Source organism: Hippopotamus amphibius, chromosome X (assembly GCF_030028045.1).
Source record: "Hippopotamus amphibius kiboko isolate mHipAmp2 chromosome X, mHipAmp2.hap2, whole genome shotgun sequence".
NCBI classification, from domain to species: domain Eukaryota; kingdom Metazoa; phylum Chordata; class Mammalia; order Artiodactyla; family Hippopotamidae; genus Hippopotamus; species Hippopotamus amphibius.
The window spans coordinates 1,876,767-1,903,119 of record NC_080203.1 but is presented as its reverse complement, the minus strand read 5'-3'; the positions used below and the strand labels follow the sequence as shown (position 1 = coordinate 1,903,119).

At 40.3% G+C, this 26,353-nt stretch overlaps 1 protein-coding gene and 1 pseudogene across 1 annotated transcript in view; both read right to left on the bottom strand.

The window, feature by feature from the left end:
• Positions 1–26,353, bottom strand: part of F8 (coagulation factor VIII) — a 115,365-nt gene that overhangs the window by 74,860 nt on the left and 14,152 nt on the right. The window contains exons 2-9 of the mRNA XM_057718062.1: positions 19,349–19,470; positions 16,665–16,787; positions 13,416–13,628; positions 8,713–8,781; positions 5,960–6,061; positions 4,625–4,846; positions 2,278–2,536; positions 1,811–1,982 (exon numbers count right to left, since the gene is read on the bottom strand). Of these exons, the coding sequence (XP_057574045.1) occupies positions 1,811–1,982; positions 2,278–2,536; positions 4,625–4,846; positions 5,960–6,061; positions 8,713–8,781; positions 13,416–13,628; positions 16,665–16,787; positions 19,349–19,470 (1,282 nt within the window). The remainder of the gene's footprint in view (positions 1–1,810; positions 1,983–2,277; positions 2,537–4,624; positions 4,847–5,959; positions 6,062–8,712; positions 8,782–13,415; positions 13,629–16,664; positions 16,788–19,348; positions 19,471–26,353) is intronic.
• LOC130841675 (ornithine aminotransferase, mitochondrial-like) lies at positions 21,137–25,863 on the bottom strand (annotated as a pseudogene).

Genomic DNA, 26,353 nt, shown 5'->3' with positions numbered 1-26,353 from the left:
TTGCTGGTCAGACTATGGGACTGGAAGTCTGGGAGGAAGGAAAGTTTGCTTTTTCTTGCATACTCTTTTTGCTTTTCGAGTTATTTTTACTGGCTAATTCAAAAATAGGTAAATAAAATTCATGAAGAAAAACTGTACAATAATAATTAAAATTTTAAAGTAGTAAAATGAAGGTATACATGCACTACAAATATCAAAACATATTACAAGGTTGCATTCATTAAAACAGTGTGGTAACAGATCAGTTAAAGAGAACAGATTTTAGCATTTTAGTATATAATTTTAAAAGGCATTTTTAAATTAGCAAAGAAAGGATCGATTGGGCCAACTGGCTGTCACTTGGGGAAATCCCTAATTGACATGATGCTCTATATCCAAAAGTAACTTCCAGAGCAATTAATATGCTTATTGTAAAAATAAAACTGTAAACATAAAATAATAAAATATAGCAGATTGTTTTCATAGTCTCTTAGGGGTGGTGAAGCTGTTCCTAGGCAGAAAACATAAATGGAAAATATCCAGAAAAAATATAAATGTAAAGACTGAGAAAAGATCTAGACTACATAAAGATTGAAATCTTTATAGGAAAAAACATCACAAAGGAGTTAAAGTACAAGTGACAGACTGAGAAAAATATTTGAGAGATGAATAACAATGTGCTAATATCTATAATGCATAAAACCTTTTACAAATATATAAGCAAAAGATAGCCATGTTATTAAGACTGACATATCAGTAAACAAAGGATGTCACAATCATCAGCGATTGCAGCCACCCCCCACCCCCCACCTCCTAGAGTGAGCCCTGAGGGAACTTAGGAAGGAAACAAAGAATACCTGCCATCTAGCAGCCGTCAGACTGCAGCCACACCCAATGGTGCCCCCTGAGTAGACTCTGGATGAGAAAGCAAAGGACACTGGCCCCAGAGAGCTGAGGTGCACATCAAAGGAATGATCTCAATAAGCTCAGACTCTTGCATCTTCCCATACATAGAAAAGTGCTGGATTCATTTACCTGAAATGTCTAGTTTTCTTTAATTGACAGTAATCTTTTGACAGTCCGACTACCTGCCCTTTGTTGCAAAACTCCTATATATCCTGGCTCCCCCCTCACCTCCTTGGAGCAGTTTTCTCAGCGTTATTTGAGATGCTGTATCCCTGGCTTGAAGTCCTAAGAATGTCCACTGAATAAAGCATAAATCTTAACTTTTAGGTTATGCATTTTTTTATGGTCGACATGACTATCTGTCTCTAAATTGATTGTGAAAACATAACGCCTTATTTTTTTAAACCAGTTATTTGCAGCATAAGTATTGTTAATATCTTATATCAAGGGTCAGGAAACATTTTCTGGAGAGGGACGGATAGTAAATGCTTTAGGCTTTGTGAGCTATATCTACTCTCTGTCACATATTCTTATAATTCTTTCCCTTACAACTCTTTAAAAACGTAAAAATCCTTCTAAGTTCACAGGCTCTCCAGAAACAGACTATGAGACAAATCTGGCTCACAGGCCTTAGTCTGCCAATTCCTGTACTGTATAGCTAGTGGAAAAGTTGTAGAAGGATATGTATGAAAGTCTGAGCAATGAGTATTTCAAAGGAGTGGCAGGTTTAATGGGTGGCATTAAGTTTTTTTGTATATACTAATAGTTTGAAACAAATTTATAATCCACATTTATTTGTATGACATTTATAGTTTTTAAAAGATCCTGCCCCTTGGAGACAAGGCTGAATTATGCAGTTTTAACAAACTCAAAACCCTCCAGATTTTGTCTTCTTACCCAGCCATATATCTTTTCCACAACTTACCAAAAGTGTGTCTCCAACTTCTCCATAAAGTAAAGGTCCCAGGATTCCTGATTCATACTGAATAGCTTCACGAGTCTTAAATGTTTCATCTGTGTAAGCTATAAATCGGACTTTTTTGTACTTCCTACCAATCCGCTGAGGACCATTGTTCAAATACAGACTTTTATAACTTCTGTATGAGACACAAAAAGATGAGAGGTTGGAATGGAGAATTCTAAGTAAAGGACAGGTTGCTAAAATCCAACTCTAAAACAGCTGATATGATTTAATCAAGGAAAGGAGTGAGAAAAATATAAGCATCTCTGATGTGTAGCTATGTTAATTTCCCAACATATTAATGCCCTGACCATTTGCTTCTATATCTATACCTAAACCTTAACATGGCTTAAGAATTTGTTGTTTTCAATAACTGGGAAGACTTTTCAGTTATGGGGAAGAGATAGCACCAAGAGTCAAAAGGTACTTACCTGTCATTGGAGGTAAGGGCTGAGGGAGCATAGTCCCAGTCCTCCTCTTCAGCAGCAATGTAGTGGACCCAGGTTTTAGGATGCTTCTTCGCAACAGAGCGGATTTGGATAAAGGGAGGAGCTTTGTCACCATCAAACCTGACCACATCCATGTCAGAGTCATAAAAATCATCATCATAATCTTCTTCTTCATTACTTTCGATCCGTAGTTGGGGTTCTTCTGGGCAGCTATCTACTTTGACATAAGCTTCCATACCAACTGGAGTCAAACAAACCAATGTCAGGTTCCAACGAGACTTCCTTGCCTTAAGTCTTATGACTGTGTTCTTTCTTATTAGGCCTTCGAGGCCTTCTAAGTGTTCCCTTCTCCACACCAATATCCTTTCTTGCCATTCTCCTATATGTATTACCTTCGCCATATCTGGCACTTTCTGGTTTCTTCCTGTGGTCTTTGCACTCACCATTTCCCCTCTGCCTGACTCTCCTCCAATATATGTTTTACCCCTTTTTTAAGACTCACTCATTTGTTCTTATAATACATATGAATATTTCCCTTCTGGAACTGGTTCTGAGCCTATCATTCCCCAACTCCCAAAATATAAACAAGAAGGCTTGAGAAACTGTATATTTTCAGCATTTGAAAGCTTAGGTCAGACTAACTCCCCACCCTTACAGTTACCTAATGATTTTTGTATATACTCCATTGAATTATGATACAAACCATTGATTTAATAATAGATGATCAAGAAAAATTTTAGTATAGATGTAAATTTCAAGACATGTTCCAAGTTAATAGAAACATGAAAAAGTACAACTTAGAATCAAGGAAATACATTATATATTTTAAGACGATGTTCGCTTGTGACTAGTTGTAAGCCTTACAGCAAGTCTACTCAACAATCTCAATCTCATTTTCATGCTTTATAAATTATGGCTAATAACAATCCCTCCTCTATCAAACGCCATAGGCTCTGTTTACTGGATGATGGGGAACAGGCCGATTTCAGAAGCAGCAAACACCTAGTGTGGGTCCATGTGGCCTTAAACACAATTCATTCTAGATTTAAAAATGAAGGTTTTTGCCTGAGGTCCAATAAGACAAAGTATTTTTCTGAAAAACAAGGATTAAAATCAGCACAAAGAAGGGTCAAAAGAATAAAACAAAACAACACATAAAGCAAGCTCCTCTTAAACTGAATCAGGCTTCAAGCTAGATGATGAGCAACCTGCATACAAGTAAATGATTCTTTCCTCTGTGCCTATAGGATCAGCTTCCTGTTACTCGTCCAGTATGAAACCCCTTGTCCCCTAATGTCTTGTCAAAAATCCCATAAATATTATGTAACAGATGAGGAAAAGAGGTCCCTATTCTTCATCACTACAGAGGACTACAAACAAGGTTACTCACAGAACATAAGGGGAAAGCAGTGCATGCATGGTAAGACCAAATCTCTTTTCCAGAGTAACCAAGGAACCTGAAAAGAGGGTTAATACAAGAGTGATAGGAATAACTAACGCTATTCATCGTGCAAGATTAGGGCTCCTCAACATTTCTCTCCAACAGCTCTCAATGGCCACAATAGAGGAGTAGACAAAGAGGTTTGTTAGATTGATCCAAGATTAAGACTTAGCAGAGTAAACATACAAGAAGGAAAATGGCGGTGAGATCACCATGGAACATGAGTTTCCATAACCTGTAGCTACAAATGAGCTCATTCACATTAACAAAAATTTGAAACGGTAGGTACCATGGTCCCAACTTGCTTATATAGGACCTTCGACTCTGCAAAGTCAAGTAGTCCTTGAAAGCCTCATATATGCTCACCAGCTTCCACTCCCTTGTTGTTTCTCCTGATGCCTCTCATCTCCTACCAAGTATCTAAAGTTGTCTGGTGTCTCATATTGTATTTCTTCTGGGCATCACTACTGATATCCTAGAGCCCTTATGATTATAACCTAGACCGTGGGCTTTTTTCCATTTCCCTAAATTTCTCATAAAACATCTCTTCAACCATGACCCCAAATCCCTCTCTCCATAGTACTGAAGCCTATTTAATTTGATCAGGCTGGGAAAACAATGACACACTGTCCTCCTCACTTCTGCCACCTCATTCTTCCCTAAACCATTTCCCCTCCCTCTGTCACAGGTAGATTCACCAATACATTCAGAAGTGCTACTAATAATCAAGCCTTCTTATACTCAAGGTGAAATATTTGCTCTGAAAACTGGCAAGTAGGGAATCAGTGGAAGTCTAACATAATCCTACACTGGACAATGAACAGTAAATTCCATGAAAACATAAGCCAGATATTTATAATACTCATTTTTAAGATCCACAGATATTACCATGTTGGTGGGAAGAGATATGACAAAACAGTAGAAACTGGCCAAGGTCCATCAGGAGTGTCTGAGCAGTAAGAAAAGTTATTGGCGAGATTTCCAAGGAAGCCTGGCGATGGTTCCTCACAAGAAATGTGTGGCCTTCGAGGAAAACTGAGTGCACTTCAGGGGTGGTGCCCATTCCAATCACATGCCAATAGACCGATTTCTTATGACATCCGATCAGACCTGTAAAGTAGGAATAACACAGCTATAGTCAAGAATTAAAGAATTTGAGGGCTTCCTAGGTGGTGCAGTGGTTGAGAATCTGCCTGCCAACGCAGGGGACACGGGTTCGATCCCTGCTCCAGGAAGATCCCACATGCCCGCGGAGCAACTAAGCCCATGGGCCACAACTATCGAGCCTGCGCTTTAGAGCCCGTGAGCCACAACTATTGAGCCCATGTGCTGCAACTACTGAAGCCCACGCACCTAGAGCCCATGCTCCGCAACAAGAGAGCCACGGCAATGAGGAGCCTGTGCACCACATGAAGAGTAGCCCCCACTCACCACAACTAAAAAGAAAGCCCGTGCACAGCAAAAAAGACCCAACGCAGCCAATAAAATAAATTAATTAATTAATTTAAAAAAAAAAGTAGAGAATTTGAAATGGAAAACACTTTCTAGGATAGGATGGACAAATTGTCCTTACAAATTTTATTATCTTGACTTGGAAACAAACTTTCCAAGGACACTGGGGTACTGTCAAACTAACAGCTCTTGCCAAAGTCATCAATGACTGCCATGCTGCTAAATCCAATGGATATTTTTCAGTCTTCATCTGCACCTGTTGACCATTCATTTCTTCTTGAAATTCTATTAAGTTTGTATTTTGACAATCATATTCCTAATTTTGTGAGCATACTGTCGTTTTGATTGTTTCTTTTTCATATAATCCTAGAAAGCTGTTTATTATAAAAGGATGTAACTCAGGAACATTCAGGTGGAAGAGATGCATAAGGCAAGGCATGGGGAAGGGACCCCTGTCCAGGCACCGCTCTCTGCCATCTCCACATGTTCACGCATTATCTACTTTTCTTTGTTTATCTTTGCATATTCTCTTTGTGTTTCAGGCTTTCCTTAAATATCTGTTCATCCTTGCATGCCCATTTACACTTAAGAAAAGAAAAGAGAAATTTGTGAGCTCTGTGTCCTTAATTTTTAGATGACAGGAAGAAGAATCAGCCATTGTGCTATAAGACCCCCCAGAAGCCAGAATTCAATGAGAGAGGAGAACTGGAGAAGAGAGCTCTGGTGGTGAATGCAGAAGGTCCTGAGGATTCTTGAGCAGGCAGTACATACCTGGCAGAGACCTGTTTACATAGCCATTGATTGTGTGCATCGGAGATGCAGGAGCGATAGCCTGTGTCAAGGACTCATTTTTTCCTGAGTGCCAACTTTTCCCTGTTGAGAGAGGACACAAATAGAGGGCCCGCTAAGTGTCTGTCTCATGACTGACCCTCCTTTTCTCCTTCCCTCCCTCTCATTGGTCAAAGACTGCTCACACCTTTTTAGTCAGCATAGCAGACACAGATGACTTGCCCTCAAAGTCAGTAAGAAAAAGGGAAAAGACAGTTACCAAAAGCAGACATGTCTTGCTCAAAGTGATGATCTCTCCCTATATTTATCCATGATGGTAGGTGGAAAGGAATAATGACAAATGATAACTAGGGGAAGGGAGAATATTGGTTAATTTGCACCATGATGATTTCATTCTATTTATTAGCTGACTTATTTAAAAGCAAGCACATAAAAATCATCCTAGGAAAAGGCCGCCAGTATTGTCCTTGTCCTAATTGCAAAGGACTGAAACTTTCTGAAGCACCCAGCCTCTGGGGGACTCTCATAAGTTCATTTATCCATTCATCCACTCATTTGTTCACTCAGTCATACACATTTACTGAACACTACTGAGCCCTAGGCACTGATGATGAAGAAGAAGACACAGCTACTGCCTTCAAGGTGCTTACAATTTAGCTTGAATAGAAAGAGAAGCATACAATTATAATAAGGAGTGAAGAGTGATGTAAGAGAGATAAGAACAGGGTATTATGGGAGCAGAGAGGAGAAGGAATTTCACTTTGCTTGAAGAGAAAGCAATATGAGGTTAAAGAAGATAAATAGTAAATAAAGCCAGCAATGATGATTTAGTGTGATAAGGAGGAAGCTCAAGGTGCTGTGGAAATATATAGAGTCATCTAACCTAGATCGGAAAGAGCATAAGCAAAGGTCTGGATGCAAGAAAAAGTATGGCATGCTTTGGGTGTAACACAAAACATGCTGAGTGTGGCTGAAACTTGAATGGTGATGAGTGGTGAGGCAGGAGGAGGAGCACAGCGAGGCTAGACAGGTCATCAGGGACTAGATCATGTATCATTGTGTTAAGAAGTTCACATTTTGCCTTGAATTAAAATTGAAGGATTTTAAAGGCTGGGGTGACAAGATCAGATTCGCATTTCGGTAAGCTCCCTTTGGCTGCTATAGTAATAATGAAGAGACAAGGAGACTAGTCAGGAGAGAGATGATGGGGGTCTCAGTTCAGAAGGTGACCATGTTGGTCAAATGGTAGAAACTTTCAGTTTTAAGATGCACAGTTTCTGTAGTTAATCATACTACACTGAACACTGGAAATATGCTAAGGGAGTACATTTCAGGTGCTCTTACCACACACAAAAAATGATAACTATGCGAGGAGATATGTTAGTTTGACTGTAGTAATCATTTCTCTATCTATATGTATCTAAAATCATCATGTTGTACACGTTAAACATATATAATTTTTAGCAAAAATTTCTTTAAAAGATAACAGGGGGCATTTAGAAAGTAAAGCAATAGGTCACTTCAAAAAGGGCTTGTGGGACCAAAACCAGGAGCTCTTTTTTTTTTGAAGAACTTTTAATTTTATTACAACATCATAAGCATGTATTATTCATGTTACATTTTTTTTTGTTGTTCTGGGATGCTCATTTCTACTTTCTTTTTTTTTTCTCCTAAGCTCTTTATTGGAATATAAATGCTTTACACTCTTGTATCAGCTTTTGAGGTACACCAAAGTGAATCAGCTGTATTTATACACATATCCCCATATTTCCTCCCTCCCGCGACTCCCCCCACCCCGCCATCCCGGCCCTCCCTGTCCCGGCCCTCCAAGGCATCACCCATCATTGAGTTGATCTCCCTGTATTATACAGCAACTTCCCACTAGCTATTTTACAGTTAAACCAGGGGCTCTTAAATGCTATGACCAAAGATTGAAATTCTCTAAAAGATGTGATAGTCACTCAATTGTGCTGTGTTTTCCTGAGGAGACAGAAGCCTCAGCCACTCGTATCCATGATGGGCGATGTACTAACGTATATAAATTCTCCAAAGCCTAACCAATAACAAACAAGCAAACAAAACAAAATCACATACATGAAATGTCGGTGGGGGCAGAGGCCTCACCCCCCGCCCTTCAGACCAGAGTTTCTGGTGCTAAATGTCTGCTGCGACACCTCAGCTCGGCCGCTGGGAGCAGACGCTGTGCACCACACTCAATGCAAGATGGCGGTGGCGGGCGGTGTGCAGAGACCTTGCCGACTGCCTGCGCGCCTGCGCCTGCGCCTGCGCCTGCGCCTGCGCCTGCGCCTGCGCCTGCGCCTGCGCCTGCGCCTGCGCGAACTTCCCCCATAAAGCAGCCCTGCCCACCGTGCCTCTGAAGAGCACAAGCTCCAGAGCCCAAGCCTGCACCTCTCTGTTCTTTGATCAAATAGAACTTTCCTTTGCTTCAAACCAAAAAAAAAAAAAAGCAAAGCAAAAAGTCTTTGTTGATGGATATAATAAGAGGGACAAGGTCACCTGTTACCCTCCTCCTCTATCTTCTTACTTCATAGCTGCCAATGGAACTCAGCTTGCAATTTTTTTCTTGGAATTAAGTTTCATCCCCATCTGCATCATTCCTGAACAGTAATGTAGCTTATGACCTAAAAATCACTTCCTCTGGACATTAACAGCCCTCATGCTCAAGTCTCCACATGTCTTTCAGGAGACCAAAATTCAGACTGCACCTCACTAACCTTCATCAAATACAGCAAAAAGGAGTACAAACTCGTGCAACGTCTGTGTCCTTTCTTTGGTCAGACTCCCTGAAAAAGAAGTGAGAGAATTTATCTTCTATCGAAAATCCTATCATAGGAAAATGACACTAGGAGGACACATTACTTCATCAACTGCTTTGTCTCTTGGTCTCTTATTAACTTTACCATAACATTATTTCCTTGGTGTCACACATCTCCTATACACCAGTGCTTCTAAAATTACTCAGGGTAAAGGACTTTTTAAAAGATTTCAAATTTATTTCAGACCATTACTTTTATAAAATACAATAAAATTAATTACTAAAAAAGAAATTAAAAAGACATACAAACTATAAGTCCATATAACCACATTTCATATATATATATATTCAGAACAAACAGAAAACAGAAAAGTACAAAAATCATACACACTATTCATGGAAATGTGCATATAGCTAATTAATATAGAAAATTTCAATTACACTTTTAACTTTTTTTACTCCTGCAATTGTAAATTAACAGTTATGAGCAAAATAACAATTTTCCATATTAAACACCTATACTCACACTTTAAATGGACCCCATGTATATCAATATTTAAAGTTATCAATGTTACAAATTAGCTTGCTTCATGATTTAACTGTTAAATTTGTTAGCTGTCCTTCTTAGCATTATACTTTTTCATTTGATTGGGAAGTTTCCTTTGCAGGTTTATTTTGAGTATGAAGAGTTTTGTTTATAATGCTCTTTCCTCTCTCTTGTACTCTTGATGCTTGGAAAGAAAAACTTAAATAGGATGAAGAAAGTAACTCACCCATACTAATTTTTTTAAGAACTTTTATTGAGGTACAATTGACATACAATAAACTGCATATATTTAAAGTGTACAATTTGATATTTTTTTCTTATTAGTAATGCATATATGGCAATCCCAATGTCCCAATTCATCCCCCCCAACCTCACCCCCCCGGGCTTTCCTGCTTGGTGTCCATACATTGGTTCTCTACATCTGTGTCTCTATTTCTGCCTTGCAAACTGGTTGATGTGTACCATTTTTCTATAGTCCGCATATATGTGTTAATATACGATATTTGTTTTTCTCTTTCTGACTCACTTCATTCTGTATGACAGTCTCTAGGTCCATCCATGTCTCTACAAATGTCCCAGTTTCATTGCTTTTTACAGCTGAGTAATATTCCATTGTGTATATGTACCACATCTTCTTTATCCATTCTTCTGGTGATGGACATTTAGGTTGCTTCCATGCCCTGGCTATTGTAAACAGTGCTGCAATGAACATTGGGGTTGCATGTGCTTTTTGAATTATGGTTTTCTCTGGGTATATGCCCAGGAGTGGGATTGCTGGGTCATATGGTAACTCTATTTTTAGTTTTGTAAGGAACCTCCATACTGTTCTCCATAGTGGCTGTATCAATTTATACTTCCACCAACAGTGCAAGAGCATTCCCTTTTCTCCACATCCTATCCAGCATTTAGCGTTTGTAGATTTTCTGATGATGCCCATTCTCACCGGTGTGAGGTGATACCTCATTGTAGTTTTGATTGGCATTTCTCTAATAATTAGTGATGTTGAGCAGCTTTTCATGTGTCTCTTGGCCCTCTGTATGTCTTCTTTGGAGAAATGCCTATTTAGGTCTTCTGCCCATTTTTGGATTGGGTTGTTTGTTTCTTTGATATTGAGCTGCATGAACTGTTTATATATTTTGGAGATTAATCCTTTGTTGATTCGTTTGCAAATATTTTCTCCCATTCTGAGGGTTGTCTTTTTGTCTTGTTTATAGTTTCCTTTGCTGTGCAAGAAGCTTTGACGTTTCATTAGGTCCCACTTATTTATTTTTGTTTTTATTTCCATTACTCTAGGCAGTGGGTCAAAAAAGATCTTGCTGTGATTTATGTCAAAGAGTGTTCTTCCTTTGTTTTCCTCTAGGAGTTTTATAGTGTCTAGCCTTACACATAGGTCTTTAATCCATTTTGAGTTTATTTTTGTGTATAGTGTTAGAGAGTGTTCTAATTTCATTCTTTTACATGTAGCTGTCCAGTTTTCCCAGCACCACTTATTGAAGAGGCTGCCTTTTCTCCATTGTATATCCTTGCCTCCTTTGTCATAGGTTAGTTGACCATAGTTTATCTCTGGGCTTTCTATCCTGTTCCTTTGATCTATATTTCTGTGTTTGTGCCAGTACCATAGTGTCTTGATTACTGTAGCCTTGTAGTATAGTCTGAAGTAAGGGAGTCTGATTCCTCCAGCTCTGTTTTTTTCCCTCAAGATTGCTTTGGCTATTCGAGGTCTTTTGTGTCTCCATACAAATTTTAGGATTTTTTGTTCTAGTTCTGTAAAAAATGCCATTGGTAATTTGATAGGGATTGCACTGAATCTATAGATTGCTTTGGGTAGTATAGTCATTTTCACAATGTTGATTCTTCCAATCCAAGAACATGGTATATCTCTCCATCTGTTTGTGTCATCTTTGATTTCTTTCATTAGTGTCTCATAGTTTTCTGAGTACAGGTCTTTTACCTCCTTAGTTAGGTTTATTCCTAGCTATTTTATTCTTTTTGTTGCAGTGGTGAATGTCACCCATGCAAATTTAAAATACAAGTAAAGCTGTCTGAAAAGATTTTAATTCTTTTTATCATATTTTTAAAATTATCAGGTAGTGAAATTGATGTCTTTCAGTAGGTGAAGGGATAAATAAACTGTGGTCCATCCAGACAATGACTATCAAACCATTAAAAACATGAAGGAACCTTAAATGCATATTACTAAGTGGAAGAAGCCAATATGAAAAGGCTACATACTATTTGACATTCTGGAACAGGCAAAACTATGGAGACAATTTAAAGTGGTTGCCAGAGGGTAGGAGAGGGAAGTATGAATAGGCAGGGCACAGAGGATTTTTAGGACCATGATATGATACTAGATATGACATATATATCATAGCTTAAGATACTATATGATATATGATACTATATGACATATATGATTCTGTATGGTACTACTCTAATGGACACTTGTCATTATACATACAATCCAAGTGCACAACATAGTGATTCTATATTTCGATACATTACAAGATGATCACCATGATAGGTTTAGTTGTCATCTGTCGCCATACAAAGTGATTACACTCTTATTGACTATATTCCCCATTGACACTTCAACCCTGTGCCTCATTTATTTTGTAGCTGGAGGTTTGTACTTCTTAGTCTCCCTCACCTATTTCACTCATCCCTCCACCCCTCTCCCCTCCGGCAACCACCTGTCTGTTTCTGTTTTGCTATGTTTGTTCATTTTTTTTTGCCATGCTGTGTGGCATGCAGGATCTTAGTTCCCCAACCAGGGATTGAACCCATGCCCCCTGCATTGAAAGCACAGAGTCCTAACCACTGGACCACCAAGGAAGTCCCTCCTTTATTTTGTTTTTTAGATTCCATATAGAAGTGAAATCATACAGTATTGTCTTTCTCTGAGTTGTTTTACTTAGGATAATGCCCTCTAGTCCATCCATGTTGCCACAAATGGCAAGATTTCATTCTTTTTCATGGCTGAGTAATATTTCGCACATCTTTATCCAATCATCTGTTGATGGACAGATGTTAGCTGTTGTAAATAGTGCTGCAATGAACATTGGGGTGCATACATCTTTTTGAATTAGAGCTTTCATTTTCTTCAGAAAAATACCCAGGAGTGGGATTGCTGAATCATATGGTAGTTCCATTTTTAGTTTTTTAAGGAACCTCCATACTGTTCTCCATAGTAGATGCACCAATTTACATTCCCACCAACAGTGTAGGAGGGTCCCCTTTTCTCCACACCCTCTCCAGCATTTATTGTTTGTGGAATTTTTGATGATGTCCATTCTGACTGGTGTGAGGTGATATCTTATGGTAGTTTTGATTTGCATTTCTTTAATAATTAGCGATGTTGAGCAGCTTTTCATGTGCCTCTTGGCCATCTGTAGCTCTTTGGAGAATTGTATATTTATATCTTCCACCCATTTTTTTGATTGGGTTGTTTGTTTTTTTCAGGCATTTCACCGATGATTTGTGATGTTGAGCAGCTTTTCATTTGTTCATTCATTTGGCACTATGTTGTGCACTTGGAGCTATAATAGTGTGGTAGGTCAATTATACTTCAATAATTGTTTTTTACTTTTTTTTCTTTTCTTTTTTTTCTTTGGCTGCACTGCATGGCTTGTGGGATCTTAGTTCACTGACCAGGGATTGAACCCACACCCTCAGCAGTGAGAGTGCAGAGTCCTAATTACTGGACTGCCAGGGAATTCCTGGGAAAAAATTTTTTATAAAAGGTTTAATTTAAATTACTATGATTTTTAGAATAAGAAATTATAAACACATATAAATGTTTCCTTCTCTCAGATTTTTATGTTTTTGGGTTACAGATGAGAAACTAACCTCCTGAAGTCTGTACACCATTGGTCACACACTTGGATGTATTTACCTTCATGGAGGTTTCAAGGAACATAAGACAAAATTTATAAAAGGCGCTACTGAAACAGCCCATAGGATATTTGAAGTAGAAAGTGGAAGAAGGGAAGAGAGACCTAATTACAGAACTTGGCTTTTCTTGAACATTAGAGTACATTCTGGCTATATAGGATGGGCAGATGTTTGTACTTCTCTGCTTATTTCATCTCAATTCTACTCTTTCTTATACTTACCTTCTCTACAAACCAGCAGTGCTCCAATGAGGCCTGAATTCACGTCTTTCACCAGGTCCACATGAGAAAGATATGAATAGGTGAGACATGGTGGGTCAGAGGCCGTTGGACCATTTTCTTTCAAGACCTGCCAGATGTAGGTATGACTTTTACCAGGAATGACTTTATCATCTCCCTTCTCCCTTTGGCTGGTCTGGTCCTCGTATTCAGCACCTAAATCAAGGAAGGATATAATTGTCCTTTCTATGCCCATTGCCCACTCAAGGAAACATCAGGTTTATTGTTGCCAGTGGACTCTATACAAGAAACAATATTTCTGAAACTTAATGTGGAATACTAACAAGAAGCAGCTATAAATGGAGAAGCCTCATATATTGCAGGGGAGTTCCTGACCACTCATGCAAACACGAGCAGTTGAGTGGTTCTCTGAGACCTCCAGAATGTACCTGATCTTATATATCAGCCACCTGCAAATATTCTAAGCAGAATGTGTTTTGCATAATTTTTGTGCTCTATTAAATGAGGAAGAGCACTGTTGGGACATTTGAGAGTTCAGCGACCCCTGGACCTGACTACCCTAGCACAGGCTAGATGCTGTGCTTCAGAGGCTGCTCCACTTCACTCTCTGGTGCCTTCAGCTAGTTTTCCTTTGCCTGACGTCTGCTCAGCAGCTTTGAGTTGGCACTTCTTAACTCGTATGCCCCCATGCTGTCTTTCATAGCTCCCTCAAAGCTTTGCAGCTCGTGGCAAGCCTCATCTCAGTCCTACTCAAAGCCTCATTGAGTGACTGTGGACTGACTTACAGCCTAGGTTGGTGTCTTAGAACCCCACTTGTCCAGAAAAGAAATTAAAAGCATTTCTCTAGTACTGGGTTTCCTTTTTCAGCTCAAGACCAAACTTGAAACTTCCTTGTACCTGCTTTTCACTCTTCTTTTGGCTCCTTTGACAAACACTGCATGTGAACTAGCTATCTTGGTGTAAATCACATGCTTTTCAATTCTATTAGCCAAAGCAAGTCACATGTGCACATCCCACAGCAATATGGTAGGGAAATGTACTCCTGCCACTCTGGGGTAGGGTTAGGGGATGACTATTTGCTGAACTGAAATACAATTTACCAGAGTTGGTTTGGGAGATAAAAATGACAGGCTTGCAAAGCTATAAAGATATAAAGCAGATCAGTGGTTGCCGGGGACTGGGAATGGGAGTGGGGCTTGAACTGCAAAGACAGAATTGACATGGATTGGGTTGGTGGCTGCACAACTGTTAGTAAAAGTCATCAAACTACTTTAAATGAATGAATTTTGTGGCATGTAAATTATACCTCAACAAAGCTGTTTGAAAATGCTATAGGGAAACCATACACAAAATTAATTTAAGATGGGTCACAGATGTAAGTATGAAAGGGAAAATAATAAAACTTCTAGAGGAAAGCATAGAAGAAATTCTTCATGACTTTGGGGTAGGCAAATATCTTAAACAGGATACAAAGCTCTAACCTGAAGGGGAAAAATGTGATACATTTTTTGTGCTTCATTAACTGTTGAACTTTCATTGTTAATTAACTTTAAGAACTCCTGTTTACCAAAAAAAATAAGAGAGTGAAAATTCAAGCTACACACTGGAAGAAGATATGTAAATATTTATAGCTGTTAAAGGATTTGTATTCAAAATATATAAAGTACCTCTGCAAATAAATAAGAAAAAGATAAACAACTCATTTTTTTCAACAAGAAAAAACACTTAAACAGTTGATCAGATACTTTACAAAAGGATATCAGGAGTTCCTAGGTGGCACAGTGGGTAAGAATCCACCTGCCAATGGGATGAGGCCGTGAGCCACAACTATTGAGCCCATGTGCCACAACTACTGAAGCCCACGCACCTAGAGCCCATGCTCTGCAGCAAGAGAGGCCACCATAATGAGGAGCCTGTGCACCACAACAAAGAGTAGCCCCTGCTCGCCGCAACTAGAGAAAGCCCACATGCAGCAATGAAGACCCAACACAGCCAATAAAATACATAAATAAATAATAAATTTATAAAAAAAAGACCCAATGCAGCCAAAAGTAAATAAATAAAATGTTAAAAAAAAAAAAGGATATCAGAAAGGTCAACAAGCATATGAAGTGATACTCAACATCGTCATGGATTTAACTTACATCCTGGGGCCCCCAGGCTAGTCCAAGAAAGCCAGGAGCTTCTGGGTCATAGCATATAAATATGCAGGCTCATAATAGGACCATAAATCACACGGGCATTAGGCCATTGACTCACTGCGTTTCTCCTGGGAAGAACCACTGCAGATGTTATGTGTGAGAGGTTAGATAGTCTATTTTCCCAGAACTCACCAGGCTAAGGGTGCAAGAGCCATCTCTATGCTAGCTCCAATGCTGCAGAATTGTGGGAACCCTGGCCTCTCTAAAATTCCCCTAGATTAGTTCTGGAAGCTTCCAAGTGGATAAGTCTCATGGAAATAGCCTGCCAGGCACAAATCAGAACCTGGGATGACTTTTCCTCTATAGCACCTGCTCCCTCCTGTCTTTCACCTTCCCCCAATCCAGGTCTGCTCCAACCTCATGAGTGCAACCCGGAAAATTAGTGCTTTCCAATTTCAGAATGAGAAATTTGTCAACACATAAGCATAGTTAGACCGCACGATACAGGGCATGTGCTCCAATAACTTATTAATGATTCTCTTGAATCTCCTTGATCTGTATATGCCGTAGTCTATCTGGGCAACGTCACAGTCTGTTGTGGCGCTCCCTTCACTCCCTTCCTGCACTGTGAAGGTTAAGGAGAAGCTAGTTGAAGAGGGGACTGTGACCAAACAGGTTGTTTGTTTGTTGTAATGAGGTCAGCTTGTGCTTCTCCTAGGTGGCCCTAATCACATATTTAGAAATTTGGGGGAGGGGAGGAAGAGGAAATATCTGGAAAGTCTGAATCTAAGGAAGGAGAAGGAGAATTCTGTTTCATTTCTATACCATGGGCCTTGATCCTCCCTAGGAAGTTTTCTGGACATAGGAAGGCAGATAAAGTGGGATTTTTAGGATCTGTGCTCTGGCTCCCTAAGGGAGAACAGGGGACAGCAACAAACTTTGGGGTTTAGACTAAAATGACAATGTCCATGACTTCATGAAATGGGCCTAGGTGTGAATCCTGACTCCACTATTTACTAGCTGTATAACCTTATATTCAATACTCTTCGGTCCCTAGGATGAAAGGGTAATAAGAGGGCATTTGACTCACCTTCAGAAGATTTCCAGCAGGATATGCCAATAGCATGAAGACTAACAGGATGGGAAGCCATATTCTTAAGTGTAACAACCACTGTGTCATAGACCTCAGCCTGGATGGTAGGACCCAGTAGACCTGCAAGAATGAGATGTCCCCCAAAGGTCATTTGAAGGGGGGGAACTCCAGAAAACCTGTTCTCACAAAAGTGATGGTCAAAGCAGTACCTGAATGAATGAATGCATAAACTGCTGTAACCAGCTCAGCCTCGTGATTGTTCTGGGGACAGATTTCTAGCAATTCATTCAATGCATTTATTCATTCAACTAATAATTGAGTTCCTACTGTATTTGAGCTACTGCCCTAGGCAGTAGTTAACAAGTTAGATCATGGAGATCACATTCTAGAGACATTAAGCATGTAAATAAATAAACAAGAAAATTTCAGGTTGTTATAAATGCCAGAAATGATGCTGGCGTGCTAGAAATGATGAGGCAGGAGGTAGAGGATACTTTAAATATAGTAAAGTACAAGAACATGGGGTTGAAGCAAAGTGAATGAGCAAGGGAGTAGTAGAAAATAAGGTTATAGAGGCAGGCAAGGAACATAACGTGTAGGGCTTTGTAGGCTACAGTAGTTTGGATGAATTTGGAATTTAGAAGAAGCAGACTTCGGACTTGTTTTGGAGGAAGAGTGGAAAAAATATTAAACAGAAACGTCAATGAAATAGTTGGGAGACCAGAAGGGGGCGCTCTCAGGCCCTGTGGCAATAGCAGAGTCCAGCGTGAAGAAGACTCCACCTCTTTCCTGCCAAGGACTCAGCCAATGAGCAGCCATGGACTCTTGGTTTACTATAGCCTGCCCAACTTCCTTTCCCCCTCTATAAGCTGTGTTCCTCTCCCTTTGCTATTTGGGGACTTGTTTGTAGCTTGCCATGGTTGCAGACCCCAAATTGCAATTCTCTGCTGATCTTGAATAAACCCATCTTTTCCGGAGAAATATCTGGTAGTCTATTTATTTCAGGTCAACAAGTCAACAAGACTTGTTCATGGGTTGGATAGCAAAGATGGAGGGGGGAAGTGACAGAGCCAGGAGCCAGGAATCACTCCTGTGATCTTGGTTTGTGCAACTGGGTGGTAGTCAGGCCATGGCACAGAAAATTAAGAGGAAAATCAAGACTTCTCACTTATAGACATACTAAGTATAAGATGTCTACAAGTGCTTGTATTGAATGGACTGGATTCAATGGGATGAACATGTGAAATAGGTTTATTTTTCATAGCTTTTAATTGTATGTGGAATTTCCCTTTGTTGCATTCTGAACAGTCCCAAATTTTTTCCAGTAACCTTCACATTTTAACAGTATCATTTTTAGGTACTAATAAGTCCAGTCTGGTCTAATGTCAAACTTTTGATGTCCCCTGCAATTTAAGGGTCCCTCCTCTTCCGTTTAGGTTCTGAAACAGGCTCAGAAACCCGTAATGGGAAAAGGAAGTTCCGTTGGCGGCTTCACTGCTTTCTCACCTTCCTCTCCTAAGCCTCCTCCCCACTCATCTTACTGCCTCTGGATTTTCTAAGGTTAGAGCTACTGGACAAAGGACAGGAGCGGAAAAGAGACATGCTGACAAGATCTTTCTGGGTCTTTCACTGGTAACATGGCTTTGGTACTCCCTGGATGCGGCACATGCCAAATTTCTGGGTCTTTCTTTCTTAGAGCACTTACATGAGTTTTTTACAGACTCTCTCCCTCTCAATATGGGGACATCCTATTCCACTTTCCCCTGGCATGGGGTATACCCTCTCCAGCTGTCACTTTGTCTCTCCTCTCAGTTTCTGCTTCTGACAGTACAATCACATAGATCTTTTCTGTTGGGACCACTTAGCCATGGCAGGAAGTCCTCTCGGGCAAGGTCTTCTTGAGGCAAGTCTCATCCTATGCCCTTCCTGGTCTCACACCTAACCGTGGCAGCGCAGTTAGCTTCCGCTATAGCCCGCTCTCCTTAGTATGCCATCAAGGGAAGCTCCCCAAGACTCTGGCCTTGAAAGTTCTTCCAGATAAAAATCGGGCAGTAGTCAGTATCTTCCAAGCTCTAGAAGTCCTATGTCAAGTTTTCTAAATGGTTGTCCTGAATCCTCCCTCACTGCAGCTTGATATGAGGGGGAGGCCCTTGGGGGTATACAAAACACCAAAAATGCTTTCAAAAGAAATCCTCAAATCTCAACTCTTTCATAGGTTCCTAACCTTGTTTTATATAGACTGGAGGTACATGATGGGCTAAAGATTGCTGAACAAGTCCTTAATAGGTGGGCTGATACCTCTCTTTAGAATTTAGAATACTTGTCACATATAATTCTCAGCAATCATTCTAAGGTAGGAAATGTCTCATCCTCACATCTGGTTACATACTTGTTTGACATCTAAGTGGAGGTATCAAGCAAGCACTCCGAACTGAAGATATAAACTTGGAAGTTATTGGTATATAAGATATTCTAAAGCCACAAGAGTACGTAAGATCACCTAGAGATTGAAAGCAGAGAGAATATAAAATGAACCCAGGTCCAAGACAAACAAGCAGAGGAGGAAGACCCAGCAAGAAGATTGAGACCATGCAGCCAGTGTATTTTCCCAAGACTGGGGAATCCTTACAAGGAAATAAGATACCAGTTTCGTAAGAAAGAGTCAATATTGTTTACATTACCCATCCATGGCGGCCTGGGCTTGGCAATGTTGAAAAGTTGATCCATGAACTCTACAAACACAGTCTTTTTGTACATGACTGAGGTGTTGACTGGAAAAGATCTTGGCATTCTAGGAGTAAATCTGTGTGAAGAAAGGAAAAAGTCATTCATTCTGGTTGACCTTCTTTGAACCTACTTTGAAAAATAGCCGAGGGACTTCCGTGGTGGTCCAGTGCTTAAAACTCCCTGCTTCCTGTGCAGGGGGCATGGGTTCAATCCCTGGTCAAGGGACTAAGATCCTGCATGCCGCATGGCGTGGCAAAAATATTAAAAAATAAAATATAATTAAAAAAACAGCTGGAAGCAATGCTTCCATCCCACTCTACTGTTAACAAGGCAAATTGGAAGTCATGTGTGAATCCCTGCTATACACTGAACGCTTGTGTGCAGAGCGCTCATGAGTGGGACTAGTGCCCTTATAAAAGAGATCCCAGAGAAATCTCTCAACTCTTTCACCATGTGTGGTTACAATGAAAAATGGCCATCTATGGACTGGAGGATGGCCCTCAGCAGACACCAAATCAGCTGGCACCCTGATCTTGGACGTCTAGCTTCCAGAACGGTGAGAAATAAATGTCTATTTTGTTATGTTTTGTTTTGTTTCTTGCCATGCCTTGCAGCTTGCGGGATCTTAGTTCCCAGACCAGGAATTGAACCTATGCCCTCAGCAGTAAAAGCTCAGAGTCCTAACCACTGAACCACCAGGGAACTCCCAAATGTCTATTGTTTATAAGCCACCCAAGCTATGGTGTTTTGTTATATCAGCCTGAACAGACTAAGACAATCCCTAATATCTGTCAAATCAAAATACTGTTTTCAAAAGTTATCTGATACATTAAGTGCTATATGATAAGAAAAATTATGAAATCAGTACTCATACAATACCAGCCAAAAAATCCTTTGCTAAAATAATAACTACAGCATCCTTCAATTTTATCTCTAAAAAAGACTGTAACTTTCACCTAAGTACCTTGTATTCAAATTTTGTTGGTATGTACCTAAAATTATATTTCCCTTCTTAGAGATACGAGGAATATCACAGAGAAAATCACCTTCCAATGAAGACTATGTATATTGAGATGTACTTGTGCCAGTGTCTGTAATTTAGAGTCATGGATCTGCTACTGAATCAGAAACTTTGTAATTAATTAATGTTCCTAAAATGTTATTCTTTGCCTCAATTATGAAAACTCTTTTAGGTTAAGGCTGATAACCAACATTTTCCTCTCTGCCTACCTGATAAATTAGGTTGTCATGTCTTGGGGCCCAGTCTAGGTTGAGTAATCAAAAGGACCAATGTGAATTCTAGTCAAGAAGGCCCGAGGTGAATTGGTAGAAAATGCAAAATGGTTGTAGGTGACTATTTCCACTCACTGGTTTTCATGTGCTGATCATTTTTGTACCCCATGGAGTAGTTCTGCAGTTTTCTATATGCCATAGAAAGCCTCTCTTCCTGGCTTATGCCCTGGACATCTAACTGTTATTTCTCATCGTTTCTTACCAACTGGTATTGTTTCAACAAGCATGGGGTATGGACATTTGGGGAATGAAGATTCATGAGAAAGCAAGGCTCCTGCCCTGGAAGAAAGCTCTCATGTATAGATCCTATTCTCCAAACCTCACCCCCTGCAGATGTATCTTCATTCACTTATAAACAATACACCACATGCCATCACAGAGCACACGCTAGAAGTAAATATGGAAGAAGAGAGGTTTTTAAACATATAAAAATAGATGTGGAGTGGGTGTCATTTCCTGTCTTGTTGACCCCCAGGGGCTTTTGAAAAGCAGGGTATGTGAGAGATGGAAAATGGCACAAAGAAATGGTGGATGTGCTGGTTACAGGCGACAACAATGATGTGGGGAAAGGAGAGGCAGCCTCTGATCGCGGGCACCACTATGCCTGGAGCTGCACCATACCTGGCGTGATCAGGATGCGAAATAAATAAGCAGGCATGGCATTTATTGCTTACTTATTTCTTTCTCAATCCTATGCTGAAATAACAAAAATTTCAGCGTTCCTTTCAGGAACAGCCACACCAGAGAATCATTTATTCCCATAAGCAATTTTGTTCTTTACTTATAAAGGCTTTCCTGGGAACGCTGAAGTAGAAAAGGAAAATGCAATCTAAAAATGGTGAAAATTGCTAAATTGGAAAATCACTGGCCTACAAGCACTTAAAATTTTTTCCATTTTTTTTGTAGTAGAACACACAAAACATACTGTTTACTATCTTAAACATCTTTAAGTGTACATTCCAGTGGTACTAAGTACATCAATATCGTTAATGTAACAATAACCACCCCCACCATCCATCTCCATGACTCTGTGTCCATGAAACACTAACTCCCCCAAGCCCTGAAACCACCATGCTATTTTCTGTCTCTAGAAACTTGACACTGCAGGGACTTCCCTGGTGGTCCAGTGGCTAAGACTCCACGCTCCCAATGCAGGGGGCCTGGGTTTCATCCCAGGTCAGGGAACTAGATCCCACATACCACAACTAAAAGATCCCATGTGCCACAACTAAAAAGATCCTGCATGCTGCAACTAAGAGCTCACACGAGGCAATGAAGATCCCCTGTGCAAAAACTAAGACCTGGCACAGCCAAATAAATAAATAATTATTTTTTTAAAATTTGACTACTGTAAGTACCTCATATAAGTGGAATCATGCAGTATTTGTCTTTTTGTGACTGGCTTATTTCACTGAGCATAAATTCCTCAATGTTCATTCATTTTATAGCAAACGTCAGAATTCTCTTCCTTTTTAAGCCTAAATAATATTCCATTGTATACATACAAAATTTTGCTTATTCATTCTTCCATTCATGGGCACTTGAGTTGCTTCCATGTTTTATTTATTTATTTATGTTTTGATATTTTAAATATGAGCTTTATTTTAAATTTAAAGAAACTGAAAATAAACACTTTTTACAAATGATAGCAAACACTTAAAACATAATCTAGGAATGTTAAACATTAATTCTTTTTTTCTTATAAATTTATTTATTTATTTTATTTATTTTATTGGCTGTGTTGGGTCTTCGTTGCTGCACACGGGCTTTCTCTAGTTGTGGTGAGCAGGGGGCTACTCTTCCTTGTGGTGCGTGGGCTTCTCATTGTGGTGGCCTCTCCTGTTGCAGAGCACAGGCTCCAGGCGCGTGGGCTTCAGTAGTTGCGGCACATGGGCTCAATAGTTGTGGCTCACGGGCTCTAGAGCACAGACTCAATAGTTGTGGTGCACGGGCTTAGTTGCTCCGTGGCATGTGGTATCTTCCTGGGGCAGGGATCGAACCCATGTCCCCTGCACTGGCAGGCCAGATATCTACCAGTTCTGGCCAATCCTGTCTATATTCTATCAGCGTTAAACAGAACATGGTGCTGGGTGCAGAGCTCTCGCATGCCCACGAGGTAGCTTGTATCTGGAACAACAATGCCTGCTTCACCCTGAACTGGTTCCACCCTGAACGCGGCACCATTCGGGTCCTGAAGTGCACGCTCAAGAGCAGGCAGTTCATTGTATGAAACATATTGAGGTGCTCCTATATTGGGTGCATATATATTTATAATTGTTATCTCTTCTTCTTGGATGGATCCCTCAATCTTCATGTAGTGTCCTTTCTTGTCTCTTGTAACATTTTTTATTTTAAAGTCTATTTTATCTGATATTAGTATCACGACTCCAGCTTTCTTTTGATTTCCATTTGCATGGAATATCTTTTTCCATCCCCTCACTTTCCATCTGTATGTGTCCCTAGGTCTGAAGTGGGTCTCTTGTAGACAGCATATATATGGGTCTTGTTTTCGTATCCATTCAGCCAGTCTGTGTCTTTTGGTTGGTGCATTTAGTCCATTTACATTCAAGGGAATTATCGATATGTATGTTCCTATTACCATTTTCTTAATTGTTTTGTTTTTGTTTCTGTAGGGCCTTTTCTTCTCTTATGTTTCCCACTTAGAGAAGTTCCTTTAGCATTTGTTGTAGGGCTGGTTTGGTGGTGCTGAATTCTCTTAGCTGTTGCTTGTCTGTAAAGCTTTTGATTTCTCCATAGAATCTGAATGAGATCCTTGCTGGGTAGAGTGTTCTTGGTTGTAGGTTCTTCCCTGTCATCACTTTAAATATATCGTGCCACTCCCTTCTGGCTTGTAGAGTTTCTGCTGAGAAATCAGCTGTTACCCTTATGGCAGTTCCCTTGTATGTTATTTGTCATTTTTCCCTTGTTGCTTTTGATAACTTTTCTCTGTCTTTAATTTTTGTCAATTTGACTACTGTATGTCTTGGCATGTTTCTCCTTGGATTAATCCTGCCTGGGACTCCCTGCGCTTCCTGGACTTGGGTAGCTATTTCCTTCCCCATGTTAGGGAAGTTTTCAACTATAATCTCTTCCAGTATTTTCTCAGGTCCTTTCTCTCTCTCTTCTCCTTCTGGGACCCCTATAATGTGAATGTTGGTGCGTTTAATGTTGTTCCAGAGGTCTCTTAGGCTGTCTTCATTTCTTTTCATTCTTTTTTCTTTATTCTTTTCTGCATCAGTGATTATCACCATTCTGTCTTCCAGGTCACTTATTCGCCCTTCTGCCTCAGTTCATCTGCTATTGGTTCCTTCTAGTGTATTTTTCATTTCAGCTATTGTGTTGCATATCTCTGTTTGTTTGTTCTTTAATTCTTCTAGGTCTTTGGTAAACCTTTCTTGCAACTTTTCGATCTTTGCATCCATCTTTTTTCAGAATCCTGGATCATCTTCACCATCATTATTCTGAATTCTTTTTCCGGAAGGGTGCCTATCTCCTCTTCATTTAGTTGTTTTTCTGGGGTTTTATCTTGTCCCTTCATCTGGTACGAAGTGTTTTGCCTTTTCATTTTCTCTATCTTTCTGTGGCTGTGATTTTCAGTTCCACAAGATGAAATACTGCTGATACTGCTTGATTCTGCTGTCTGCCCTCTTGTGGAGGAAGCTGTCTAGGAGGTTCGGTGGGTGCTTCCTGATGGGAGGGACTGATGGTGGGTTGGGCTGGGTGGGTGGAGCCCAGTAAAACTTTAATCTGATTTGGTGGGTGGAGCTCAGTGACACTTTAATCTTCTTGTCTGCCAATGGGTGGGGCTGTGTTCCCACCCTGGTGGTCATTTGGCCTGAGGCAACCCAGCACTGGAGCTTACAGGCTCTTTGGTGGAGCTAATGGTGGACTCTGGAAGGGCTCACGCCAATGAGCACTTCTCAGAACCCTTGCTGCCAGTGCCCCTGCCTCCTCGGTGAGCCACAGCTGCCCCCCACCTCTGCAGGCAACCCTCCAACACCAGCAGGTAGGTCTGGTTCAGTCTCCTATGGGGTCACTGTTCCTTCCCCCTGGGTCCTGGCAAGCACACTTTTTTGTGTGCCCTCCAAGAGTGGAGTCTCCGTTTCCCCCAGTCCTGTGGAGGTCCTGCAATCAAATCCTGCTGGCTTTCAAAGTCTGATTCTCTGGGGATTCCTCCTCCTGTTGCTGGACCCCCAGGTTAGGAAGCCTGATGTGGGGCTCAGAACCCTCAGGACTTCTGCAGTATAACTGCTCCAGCTTGTGTGTCACCCACCCAGCATTTATGGGATTTGATTTTAACGCAATTGCGCCCCTCCTACCGTCTCATTGTGGCTTCTCCTTTGTCTCTGGATATGGGGTGGGTTTTTTTGGTGAGTTCCAGTGTCTTTCTGTTGATGGTTGTTCAGCAGTTAGTTGTAATTCCAGTGCTTTTGCAAGAGGGAGTGAGCGCACGTCCTCCTACTCTGCCATCTTGATTCTTCTCTTCCATTGTATGAAATGATTTCAAAACCTGGCATAAATGGTCCAAAACCACCATAACTGGTTGGGTCTGTGGAACTGGAGATAACAGGCAATGTTCTACCCCAGAAGTTTCCAGCTGCAAAAACAATCTGTGCTTTGTATTTCGGGATCCCCTTCAAAGTATAGCCCCATCTTCAAGCAAGTTTGCAAGCAGTCTTTCCAGCCTCCACTCCTGTATTCATAGGAAGAATTTTGTGGTGTTGAAAAGTTTAGTAACATACTCTTCATATTCACCGAGCATGTTGTTGTAGAAAGCCCTAGATGTTATGGTCAGTTTGTCCACCTGACTTTTCAAAGTGTTCACAATCTTCGGATGACAATGGCCTTGGTTTACAGCACTGTAAGCACTCAGAAAGTCAAAATATTTTCTGCCTTCCACATCCCATATGTAAATACCTTTTCCTCTCTCCAGGGCTACAGGTAAAGGATGATAGTTGTGGGCACTATATTTAGATACCCATTCAAAAATGTAATCAGATGATGGAGGGCCCTGGACTGTTTTTTTAGTTGCAACAGATGTAGCAGAAGCCACTGAAGAATGAACTCCATAGCAAAGGACAGCCACGGTCTGCAGACGTGCTAATTTGGAAAACCTGCATCTTTCAAGTAGGAATATCACCAACCTGGTGCTACCTCTAAGGCCAGCCCAGGACATACAACGTCAACTGAGTGACTGCCCCATGTTTTAATTATTGAGAATAATGCTACTATGAACATAGGTGTACAAATATCTCAAGACACTGCTTTCAGTTATTTTGAGTACATACCCAGAAGTAGAAATGATGGGTCATGTGACAAAAAACTTTTTTTTGAGGAACCACCATACTGTTTTCCACAGTAGCTACAGCATTTTACATTCCCATCAATAGTGCACAAGGGTTCCAATTTTTCCACATCGTTGCAAACACTTATTTTATGGATTTTTTTGTTTGTTTGTTTGTTTGTTGTATAATAGCCATCCTAGTGGGTGACAGGCACTGTCTCTTTGTAGTTTTGATTTGCATTTCCCTAATGATTAGTGATATTGAGCATCTTTGCATGTGCTTATTGGCCATTTGTATATCTTCTTTGGAGAAATGTCTATTCAAGTCCTGTGCCCATTTTTTGTTGTTGTCTTTTTTTTTCTTGTTTTTTGTTTTTGGGTT